Genomic DNA, 13,170 nt, shown 5'->3' on the forward strand with positions numbered 1-13,170 from the left:
TTGGCAAGAATGTGGGGAAAAGGATACACTCATACACTGCTGGTGGGACTACAAATAGTAGTACTCCATATTACAATATGGAAATCAGTATGGAGATTTCTCTGAAAATTGGGAATAGAACCACAATTTGACCCAGCTCTGCTTCTCCTCTTGGTCTATACCTTAAGGACCTAAAAACAGTATACTACAGGGTCACAGCCACATTAATGTTTATGGCAGAACAATTTATATTAGCTAAACTGTGGAACCAACCTAGATGTTCATCAGTAGATGAATGGATAAAAAATATATGGTATATATATACACCATGTAATATTACTCAGAAATAAAAGAATAAAATCATGGCATTTGCAGGTAAATGGATAGAGTTAGAGAAGATAATGCTAAGTGAAGTTAGCCAATCCCACCAAAAAACAAATGCCAAATGTTTTCTTTCATATAAGGAGGCTGATTCATAGTGGGATAGGGAGAGAGGGAGCATGGGAGGAATAGACGAACTCTAGATAGGGCCCATAGGTTGGAGGTGAAGGGAGGGGGCATGGGGTAATTAATGATAGTGGAATGTGATGTCCATTACTATCCAAAGTACAGGTAGGAAGACACAAATTGGTGTGTATATACTACGTATGCAACCAGCAATATGAAAAATTGTGCTCTATATATGTGATAAGAATTATACTGCATTCTGTTGTTCATATATAAATAAAAAATATTTACATAAAAAAGTTGTTTAAGTCCTATTTGGATAATACTGCCATGTAGAAAATTTTTTGTTATTATTGCAGTGTTTTATGTTTCTGGGTTTTTAATAATGTGTTTATTAGGTCAAATATGACCAGGGGAAATTCTGATTCTAAGAAAGTCTTTAAAACCACACTTACTTAATAAGATGAAGACTTTTACCTACAGGATAATATAGTCTCTACCACTCATTTGTTTTTTACTAATAAACTATACATTATAAGAAAATTTTGTTCAAAGAAAAACAATATTGGATTACCTAAATAACCCTGAGATAAATATGAATTTATATTCTCTTAACACAGAAATTCAGATTTTTCTTCACTACCACTCTATTAAGCAATCTGGCTGTTTTCATATAAAAATGTTCTTAAGTCTCCAGCTGCTTATTTGTCATGAGAATAAAAGAGGGAGAGAAGGCTGGGATTTGGGGCTCACTGGTAGAGCACTCACCTTGCAACTGTGAGGCCCTGGGTTCCATCCCCAGCACCATGTAAAAATAAATAAATAATACAAAGGTATTGTGTGCAACCAAATCTAAAAAATAAATATATATTTTAAAAAGGTAGAGAATCTATGACATTAAAATTTTATGAATGAAATAAAATCATTGGAATGTCAACATAATGGATATTTGAGATTTTTGTCTTGGAGTTTTTTGAGAAAAAATAGGTTGGACAATTCTTTTCCACAACCTACAGAAGAGCCATTTCAGACAATTAAGTATTTTTCATGACTCAATCTACATATAAATCTACCCTAGCAAGAGCTGAAATTCCAAATTCCTCCCTCCATATTATTCCTAAAATCTAGAAAAGCCCTGACACCTTCCACATACATACTACCCTCCTACATATGCCAAGTGAAACTCGAGTAAGCAAGAGAGAAAACTATCTTTGACTTTCTTTGCATGTCACTCTGCCTCTCAACCACTCAAAGTTTGTTTATTCATCCATTCATTCATTTCATCTATCAGGCATTTACTCAGCAAACATTAAGTATCTGCTATTTCTAAGACAGATCAGGAGCACTGATGATATAGTTTAATACATATTTTAGATATATTTCTTGTTTTGTGCTAGCTATTTACATTGGAATTGGTCCACACATAGGAAAAAGAAAATAACAGAGTCACATGACAAGTTTTGGGATAAAACTATTTTAAATGGCCTAAACAAGGCAGAGTATGAGGTCCTTTTAATCAGATTTGAAGAATTGGAGGATTTCTTTTGAGTTGTGATACTTCTACTGGGTTTGAAGAATGAGTGGAAATTAAACAGTGAAAAATCAGGACAGAGTTCTTCTATGAATAGGAATAGTTAATATCTGTAATGTCAAGGAGAAACAAGAGCACATTGCTGTTGGAGACCTTTAAGTATTTGCTAAGAGCTGTGGAAGCTTGGCATAGAAAGATGGGTGACAAATTCAATGAGATTACAATGGGCCTGTGTCCACAGCTAAAGTGTCTAAACATTACAACAAAACTATGAAGATCAATGGATGGTTTTAAGCAAGCGGGAGACCTATCCTCATTAACAGAAAGATTACTATGACAGCAATGTGGAATTGGACTGGAAAAGCTCCATGTAAAGATTAGGAGACCATTTAAGACAATTTTGCAGTAATCCAGGCAAAATATCAATAGAAGCAGCTAACATTTATGGAGCATACATATGTGCTAGCTTCTGTACTTAGTGCTTTATGTGCATTTGCTCAATCAATCACTACCACCCTACATGTATTTATGCATTGTTCTTATTTTATTGTTAAACATGAGTCTCCTTAGTATAAGAAAGAAAAGTGAGCAACTGCCTTTAGTAAACAGTTGAGCTGGGATTTGGGCTTAGATCTGGTTAGCCTGGAATTTTATCACCATGCTCTAGCAATTAATTAGTGCTTCACCTTGAAGAGTGATAGGGGAAGGAAATACACATAAGAGATCTTGATATATTAGGGTTTTTTGTTTGTTGGTTGACATGCTGGGGTTTGAACCCAGGGTTTCCCAAATGCTAGGTAGATGCTCTATCACTGAGCTAAAAACCCCCATCTCCATATTAGACACTTCAGTTTAGCCTAAAAATTGTATCCCTAGAATGATTCAACATACAGTGAGCATTATTCAACATTATAGTGAAATAGACTAATTAGAAGTCTATTTACATGGAACATTTAGGAGATTCCTTAAAAAATACTTCATACTAGAAATACATAAAGTCAAAATGCAACTTTGTGTCAAGACTAACAAACTCAACATAGTAAGTACAAATTCAAGAAAAAAAAGTATTAATTGGTTGGGAAACCACTAGGTATCTATTAATCAAACTTTCCTCTGGTCTATCCTTAAGGACACATAGAGAAGCAATACATCTTCCTCTTCTTGTTCATATGACACCTGCCAGATATTCACCCTCTGGCCCCAGTTCAGCAATGTGAGCAAAAGAACAGGTGAGAGAGAAAGTGGTACAGATCCATGAGGACCACGCTGGTCGTGAAGGCTCGTGGGAGATTGCCAGAAGGTTGTCATTGTCAGAACTAAAAAACTATTCCCAAAATAAAGGTACATAATTTGGGATATGCCCAAGTACTAATTTTAACAAATTAAGAGCAAATATACAAAAGAACTACTATAGACTGTAATGTCACCCCTGTAACAGGTAGCAAGTATGATGGTGAAGAGAAGAGTTCCATAATTGAGGCTTTGAAAACCAACACATCTGATCTCCCAGGAAATTCTAGCATTGATTGTGCATAAGAGAATTAAAATAGAAAGACTGGTGCATTGCCCTAAGCTTGTACATCTTACCATATGCAAAAAGACGCACAACATATATAACATCTTCTACACATGTAGAGACTTCAAGTAGGATCCCAGAAGGAAGTACAGGTCTCACTGTTGAGTGTGACAGGAATAGGTGATGGAAACTAAGACTCTCACCTCTAGAAATAATCTGTCATTACCAATTGTGGGAGGAATGGGAGGCAATACCAGGGCACTGATTTTGTTCTACAGCCCCAGTGAAGAAAGAAAAGGAGTTGCATCCACAACTCATCCTTGCATGTGACACATGGCCCCCCAAAAGAAATGTCCTAGTGACCCAAGTCAAGATTTTTCACGTCCTTCTCATTCCATGTTTCAATTACAACATACTGGACTTTAAAAAATTCCAAATATTTACTGGAAAATTAAAGTAACAAGTTAACATTACACCTCAGTTCTGCTTGTCTTATAATTCAGCTCTATCTGGACTTGTCTGAGAATTAGACTATCACAAGCCTGCAAAGGGTCCAACTAAATGAAGGATCAGAGAATATTTTGATAGGTATAATAACCTAGGAGATTTCACTTACACAAAAATAATCAAATTTGTAAAGATAATAATGGACTGCAACAGTAGCATAAGAGATAAAAGAAATGGCAATTATGATACTGCCAGTGACCTGGAAATCACGTATTAACATCCTTATTATACTTCCTTTTGACTTTCAACTGTTTTAGTGGAAATAACATGAACAACAGAATTAGTAATATTTTTAAGGAAGTGGTAGTAGTTTGGGGATTTACTGTTAATGTCAGAAGCAATCAAAGATTGCTTTCACAATTCATTCATAATTCTTAAGGCACTAAGAAAGCAAATACAATATTTGGGACAGAGTAGAGAAATAAGAAAAGAAGCGTTAAAGAGAATGGAAAGGACAGTTTCACATTATCCATATCACCCCTCTCTTAAACCTGAGAAACACAGAGCAGACATTCCCTCTTTGTGGAGAAAGGAGTCTGGAATGAGCACTAAACTTTCAAATATACCCCAGCCCTACCCCAGGGTTATAGTAGACTTCTCCTTCCTGGTGCAAATATAGCCCCAAATTTCCTGCTGACTTCCATATATTCTGGCACCATCCTGGCCCCAGAAGCCCCATACTCCAAACTAGGTCACTGAAAAGAGACTAAAAGCTTGCCCCAATATCAGGCCAAGCCCACAGCCCTAGATTTTAAGGCAACCACAACATGAAGTCATCTTCCATGGATCCTACCCTTGGCCCCCCTCTGGGGACCCATGCTTTATAATCACTCCTGTGGACACAGGTGCCAGGACCATGCTAGTAGAAATGAGAATCAGAAAGGCTCCTTCAGATTCAGGATCATATCCAATCCCACAGGTGTTTCCTTACCCACACCAGCACAAGACCAGCACCCACAGATTGATATGAAGGCCCACCACAGTGCCAGATGGGTCCATGTGAACTCACTATACTGGTTTGTTCCTCTATACGCTGGGAAATAATGAATAAACTCCTTAACACAGAGGACCTTCCTAGATTGGATTTTGAAGACATAGAAACATTAAGCAAATGTACAGCAAGCAGGGAGATTGGATCAGATTTTAAAAGTCTGCCATCAAAGAAAAGCCCAGGAGTGGATGGCTTCACTGATGTATTCTATCAAATATATATTTTTAAAAACCTATTTTAACTGATACATAAATACATAAAGTTATACATATTAATATAGTACCATGTACCTATATATATATGTATAGAAACACTGAATAATATTTAAGTAAGGTTTAAAAAGTCTAATATTTGTGATTTCTTCATGGGGAAAACATTTAAAATCCTTTTTTGTAGCTTTTGAAATTGTACATATTTTTGTTTTCTATTATCACCCTATTTTTCAATAGCACACAAAAACTCCATATTCCTATCTAACCATAAGTTAGCATCCATCAATCAAATTTTCATCAGCACTTCAAAGTTCTAATAACCACAGTCTGCTCTTGAATTCAATGAGACCATTTTCTTTTTGTTTATTATTTCCTCATATCAATGACATCATGAAGTACTTGTCTTTCTGTGTCTGGCTTCTTTCTTTTTTCAGGGTAAGGGAAAAGGAGTTGAGGATCCAACCCAGGGCCCTGTATACACTGTGCATACATTCTGAGACATGCCCCCACCTCTGGCTTATTTCACTTATAATATGGTCTCCAGTTCCATCCATGTTGTCAAACACAACAACATTTGTCATTCGTAGTTGAATCATATTCCATTGTACATGTGTACTACATTTTCTTTGTTTATTTATTAGTTAAAGGACATTGTTTCCACCTTTTGACTATTGGGAATAGTGCCACAAGGAAGGGAATCTATGTTTATTTGATGTACTTTTTTGCTTCCCTTTGATATATTCAGTATTGGGTTTATTGGATCATACACTACTTCTATTTTCAAATTTTTGAAGGAACTTCATACTATTTTCTTTTTTTTAAGAGAGAGTGAGAGAGGAGAGAGAGAGAGAGAGAGAGAGAGAGAGAGAGAGAGAGAATTTTTAATATTTTATTTTTAGTTCTCGGCCGGCGGACACAACATCTTTGTTGGTATGTGGTGCTGAGGATCGAACCCGGGCCTCACGCATGCCAGGCGAGCACGCTACTGCTTGAGCCACATCCCCAGACCTCATACTATTTTCTTAATAACTATCCTAATGTATAGTCTCGCCAACAATGTGCAAGGTTCTCCTTTTCTGTAGATTCTCACTATCTGGTTTTTCTGTGTTTTCTTTTGAGTATTTTTTTAGTTGTAGGTGGACACAATACCTTTGCTTTGTTTATTTATGTGTGGTGCTGAGGATCGAACCCAGGGCCTCAGACATGCCAGATGAGCACTCTACCACTGAACCAAAACCCCAGCCCTCTTCTGGGTCTTTTTCATAAGAGCTATTCTTATTAGAGTGAGGCAGTATCCTATTGTGGTTTTGATTTATATTTATCTGATTATTAGCAATGAACATTTTTTCATCTTGCTGTTATCCATTTGCATTTCTAATTTTGAGAAATGACTACTTAGATCTATTGCCCATTTTTAAATTGAGTTATTTATTATTTTGCTATTGACTTTGTGTGCTTCCTTGTATATTCTGTACATAAAGACTTATGAGACATAGAGTTTGAAAATCCTTTCTTCCATTCATTTTTTTTTTGTCTCTGCACGCTTGATTGTTTCCTTTGTGGTGCATAAACTTTTTAGTTTGATACTATTCTATTTGTCTATTTCTGCTCTTGTGCCTTTATGATCTTCTCCAAAACAATTCTTACTGATTTTGAAGTCCTGAGCATTTTAGAAAAATAAAAACAAATCAAACCTAAAATTTGTTGGAGAAATAATAAAGATCATCGCAGAAATAAGTGAAATGGAGAGAAAAAAAACAATACAAAAAATTGATGAAACAAACACCTGGTTCTTTTTTCTACCTTGATTAAGAAATAGAGAGAGGAGACACAAATTTTTAAAAAATCAGATGTGAAATGAGAGATATTACAACTGACACCACAGAATGGAGAAGAACTTTTGAAATTATTACAAACAACAATGTGCTAACAAATTTCATAACTAAAAAAAGGATAAATTCCTAGACATACTAATTACCAAGACTGAATCAGAAAGGATGAAATAGATGAATAACACATAACAATATTAAATAAATAATTAAAATCCGCCTATCAATGCAGAAATGAAAGTGCTGGACCAAATTATTTCACTGCTGAATTACAGCACACACTCAAAACAGAATTAATACCATTTCACCTTAAATTATTTAAAAAAAAAATAATAGGAAAAAATTATTCTAAAGACTTTATATTAGACCAGCTTTACTCTAAAACTAGAACCAGATAAGGTAAAACAAAGAAAACTGCTGGTCAATATCTTTCATAAAGGTGGATGCCAAATATGGATGTTGAGGAACCAAATCCAACAGTGTATTTAAAAAACTATGAACCATGATCCAGGGGATTCATCACAGGGTTTCAAAAAAGATTCAATCTATGCAATGAAAGAAAATCATATGATCATCTCAATAGATAGAGAAAAGGCATTCAATAAGATTCAATATCTTATCCTTATAAAACTGCTGAAAATATTAGGTATAGAAGAAATATATCTCAACATATAAAGGCCATTTGTAATAATCCAGTAGCTAACATTACACTGAAAGGCAAAAAGTTAAAAACTTTCTCAGTAAAATCTAGAATAAGACAAAGAAGATCACTTTCACCGCTTTTATTAAATGTAATTCTGAAAGTTCAAACAAGAGAACTAGTGAAGAGAAAGAAATAAGGGGCTTCCTATTGGATATAAGATCATGTAAAGATGACATGATCTTGTATGTAAAAATACTCTAATGATTCCATCATAAAACTGGTAGAACTAATATATGGATATATTAATAACTCAGGATGCAAAATCAACATACTTAAATCAGTTGTATTTCTATATTTTAACTACATGCTAACTATGTGAAAGAGAAATTAAGAAAACATTTCATCTACAACAACAAAAATATATGTAAGGATAAACTTAACAAAGGAGGTGAAACACATGAACGTAAAAAATATAAAATATTAATGAAAGAAAATTAACTAGAAACAAACAGGTAGATAGATAGTCCATGTTCATAGATTAGAATAATTTATATTCTATCTAAAATAATCTATAGACTTAGTATCAATGACATTTTCGGATATGATTTCAAAAAACACAGGCAACAAAAATCCAAAACAGACAAAAGTGATTGCATCAAACTAAAATTTTTCTGAATGGAGAAAAAGAAAAAGCAATAGAGTGAAAGACAACCTATGTGATGGGAGAAAGTAATTGAAAATATGCATCTTTAATAAATAATAATATTATATAAGATAGATATCAGTAAAACAAATAACAAAAAATGAGTGAAAATTATGAACAAACATTACTCAAAAGATGATACTCAAATAAATGGCCACCCTATATTTTAAAAACTTCTCACTGGGAATAATCATCAGGAAAATAAAAATCAAAACCATAATGAAATATCACCTCACACCTGGAAAATAGCTTATTATTAAGAAATACATGAACATTAACAAATGTCGTCAGAGAAGTAAGTGAAAGAAAAAATTGCACTTTGTTGCAATATTTTAAACTTGTAAAGCCACTTGGAAAACAGCATGGAACTTCTTTTTAAAAATTAAAATTTAAAAATAGAACTATCATATGATTCAGTAACCCTGCCTTTTAGTGACCATGGATGGATAAAAAAAAATGTGAGGGAAAAAAAATATATATATAGTCATATATGTAATGTATATGTATATCATATATCACACACAGATATAAATTATTTCATTTGCACCAACATGGGTAAGCCTAAAGATTATTATGCTAAGTGAAATAAGCCGGACACAGAAAGATAATTACTGCATAATCTTACTTATATGTGGAGTCTGAAAAATTAAATCTGTAGAGAATGAAATGGAGTTTATGGGGACTGAAAGTGAGGGAAATCAGAATATATTGACCAAATGGTACAAAGTTTGCAGGATGATCAGTTCTGGGAATCTAACCTGAAGCAGGCTAACTATAGTTAATAATAGTATACTGTGTATTCACAGTTTGAAGAGGGAAAATGCTAAGTATTTCTATCATAAAAATAATAAGAGATGAGAGGAAACTTTACTAGATTGTGGTAATCATTTCATGGTGTATATTGAAACATACAATGGAAATATATATAATTTTTGTGAATTATACTTCCCTAAAATTGGGAGTGGAGATGAGAGAAGCTAATAACAGACATTAAAAGTGTGACAAATTCTTGAATCTATATGAGACACTAAATGGCAATACCAGCAAACTTTTAAGAAAGACTTTGAGAGACAATGGAATTTCCAAAGTTTAGATTAGTTGAGTCAAAACTTATCCTGTAGTCTTAAACATGAGAGACAATGGAATTTCCAAAATTTAGATTAGTTGAGTCAAAACTTATCCTGTAGTCTTAAACCTAATGTGTAGATTTGGGAAAAGATTTTATTCAGGCAGGAGAGAATTAAAGACTGATTAGATATAAAAAAAAAATAAGTGTCAATGAATTGTTCCAATTGACTACAAGTTTTCATTCAGACTTTGTGTAGATGGTGATATGATTCAGCCAGACAAAACATGTAAGAAAGATATTTAGTGTAGAATAAGGGGGTGTGATTGGTTTGGCACATGATGATCTCAGCTTTTAACTTAAGCTGTATGAATTATGTAAGTGAAAAAATGTTCATTAAATTTCTTTATCTATTCCAATAGGAAAAATACTAATCAGATTTGGAAATATGTACTGGGTGAATCTAAACAGAGGTGGAAAACATTTTGTGCGTTGAGGTAAAACTCTTTGGTGAAGAACTGTAAACTGCATTGCCCTTCCTTCCATCTTTCATTCCTTCCTTTGTTCCTCCCTTCTTCCCTTCCATCCTTTGAATTCTTTAAAAAAAATAGAGGAGAGAGAGAGAGAGAGAATTTTTTAATATTTTTTTTTTCAGTTTTCTGTGGACACAGCATCTTTATTTATTCTTATGTGGTGCTGAGGATCAAACACAGCGCCCCGCACTTGCCAGGTGAGCACGTTACCACTTGAGCCACATCCCCAGCCCTGAATTCTTAACTAATAAGATACAAAAAAAAGGACACAGGAAAGGTCAGAAATATTTCTAGGTTGATGTATTACAAGTAAATTGAGAAAGAAATGGAAAAGGAAAGGAATGCTTGAATTTGGAGTGGAAAGAAAGGAATTTTCAAAACTATAGAGCGCCAAAACACAGTCAATTAGGTCACTCTCAGAGTGAAGCTGCTACAGTGGCACATTTTCTTCCACAGTTCAAGCCTTTTTTTAGCTTCATTATCCTTTCTTTCCAAGGAAAAATAGATCTTTCAGCTGATCCTCAATGCGGAATGTCCCCCATGGTTTTTTGTTTAGAGAACTATGACATAGAGGTTGGTAAATGCTTTGGAAGTATAGCTCATCTTTGGTACCTGCATACCTTATGACCTATAGAGAGGAAAAAAACAACAGAGAAACAATCACAAATAAATTGTACATATTCACAATAAAATATATACTGAAATGGAGACTTGATAAGATATAGGGCATTGGATTTCCAATGTAGTAGATGGTGTTGATGCCCTATATCTTATGCCTCACCCTACTTGAGATCTCTGGTAGTAGAAATAAACAATCTTCAGTCACTGACAAATTTACACGTAAAGTGTCCCATCTCTCTTCTTATTGTCCTGTTCAGAGGCATTTCTTGGAGGCATGCTGGAATTAATAAACCCACCATATATAAGAAAGGCTTTGAGAGATAATGGAATTTCCCTCAAGTAGAGGAGATACTAATAAGTACATCGATGCCTTGGGTACTAATCTCTGTAGGCTAATTCTGAGTATGTTGCACATAGTTTCTTACAGAAACCATTGTGAGATTCAGCCTCCTGTTGCCTACAGGGGTAACTCCCATATTAAAACATCTTTTATTATTGGCTTTCCTTCTTTACCCGTGTCATTTCTCCCAGTTTCTCACTTGGGCATTCAAAATGCACTACTTTCAAACACAGAGTTGCCTTGGAGTTTCTTCTGGGGCAAACCTACATTGAAAAACCTAGTAAAACAATATCTGAGAATCTTTATCAGAAATATTGGGCCAGGAATACCTTATGAACAAAGATTGAGTCTTGTGGTTTTAGTTAAGTGACACAAACCTCCCTAAATCAATCAGTGAGGTTACCTTAACATTGAGATCTCAATTCCAATACTGACATACTGACCAGGAGAGCACCTCTAAAACACTTTTTGTGACTTTCCTGGGTGTGTCCGGACCACACCCACTCACATATAACTTTGGACACTTCCTGAGTCTGGGATTGTTGCGTTTGGTCACTAGACTCTGGAGGGACTCTGAAAACCTGCTCAGCTGGTTCTCGGTTTCTTCCTCATCTAAGGAAAAACAAGGAGATCCATGATGTGCGCTGGACCCACCCAACCCCGCGGGAGCCTCTTTGCATTCCACTGCTTCCTTCTGGTGGCCCTGGTGTTCTTGCTGTCTACTACAACCTCTGAAGCCTGTGGTGAGCCACCAACATTTGAAACAATGCAGCTCACTGGCCAATCTAAACCCCTTTATGAGGTTGGCGAGCAAGTACATTACGAATGTAAACCTGGGTACGAGCAGCACCCTTCTTTCGCCACTTCTACTACTTGTGGTGCAGACGGCACATGGTCCTCTCTTTCAAATTATGCTTGTTCTAAAAAATCATGTCCAGTTCACCCGAATCCTATTCATGGCAAAGTAGTCGTTCCTAATGGAAGCGTGGAGCTTGATACAAAAGTTGAATTTGTTTGTGATGAGGGATTTTACGTAGTTGGTACGAAAATTCTACAATGTCAGCTTCAAGGATCGAATATGAGTTGGAGCGGGGATCCCCCACGATGCGAAAAGATTTTGTGTAAAGCGCCTCCACAAATAAAAAATGGGAGATACGCCCCAGCAGACAAGAATGAATATGAATTTTCTAAAGTAATATCTTATAGTTGCGATAACCGTTTTGAAGGAGACAATCTTACACTTGTTGGAGCGAGCCTTCTTCGTTGTACTGAGAACGGAAACTGGAGTAGTGACGCTCCTCAGTGTAAAGTGGTCAAATGCTCACAACCAAACGTTCCAAATGGGAGACAGATATCAGAAATGGCAGAAGAATATGGCTACAATGCAGTGGTTAAGTTTGAATGTGTGAAGGGTTTTTCCCTTCATGGAAGCCCCGTGGTTGTCTGTGGTGGTAATAGTTCTTGGGAGCCCCCAGTTCCATCATGTTCTTTAATAATACCTGTTTTCAGTAAAATCAGATATCCCACCATTGCAAAACCTCGAATTGCTTCAGGAATACCTCGTCAAAATGAAGGATCACTTACTTGCAAGGCTTTGGATGAATGGATCCTTGCTTTGACTTTTATAACTCTGTTGGAGTTACAATAATTGACATCTGAGGATACAAATGTCATCAAAGCAGGAAGAAAAAGAAAACAGAACCAACCACCCCACCAGAAAAATGGTTTCCACAAACTGATTTTCAAGTTTTTTTGAATTCTATTAAAATCCTCAGCTCTAAAATAGTTATTCTCTAGTTTTAGGCTCATAAATGCAACGCTCACGTCAAAGCTAACATTTTCATGTGGCTTAAATACACTCATCATACTTTAAAGCTTCTTGTATGTCAAGGTATGAATAGATTGCCTGTTTTCCCCTAAATAACACTTGCATTTATAGAGCAAGTCAGTGTTCTTGGGAGCATTTAGATAGGATATTTCCTATTTTATAAAATCTGAAAATGAAATTACATTTCATGGGTAAAGAAAGTGATTTTGACTTTTTTTATTCAAAGATTAATACAAACTTTTAAGATTACTTTCAATAACTAAAATGTATTATATACAGGGTTCATTGTAAAAAACAAACTTATAAATATGAATACACTCAGCCTTTATCCATTAAAAATATGAACTCTGATAATTGAAAATATGGAAAAGTTGACCTCATTGACTATTATTAGAGACTTCTCTGAATGTTAATAGAGTAAAAT

General features: G+C 35.0%; 1 protein-coding gene across 1 annotated transcript; it reads left to right on the forward strand.

The window, feature by feature from the left end:
• Positions 1-11,555: 11,555 nt before the first annotated feature.
• LOC106145222 (membrane cofactor protein) lies at positions 11,556-12,566 on the forward strand. Its single transcript, XM_013363233.2, has one exon. The coding sequence runs from the start codon at positions 11,556-11,558 to the stop codon at positions 12,564-12,566; it is 1,011 nt and encodes a 336-aa protein (XP_013218687.1).
• Positions 12,567-13,170: the final 604 nt, after the last annotated feature.

Source organism: Ictidomys tridecemlineatus, chromosome 8, assembly GCF_052094955.1.
Source record: "Ictidomys tridecemlineatus isolate mIctTri1 chromosome 8, mIctTri1.hap1, whole genome shotgun sequence".
Taxonomy (NCBI): domain Eukaryota; kingdom Metazoa; phylum Chordata; class Mammalia; order Rodentia; family Sciuridae; genus Ictidomys; species Ictidomys tridecemlineatus.

What these genes read in the sequence shown, in the direction of transcription:
- LOC106145222 (XM_013363233.2), top strand. Translation starts at nt 11,556, where the DNA reads ATGTGCGCTGGACCCACCCAACCCCGCGGGAGCCTCTTTGCATTCCAC.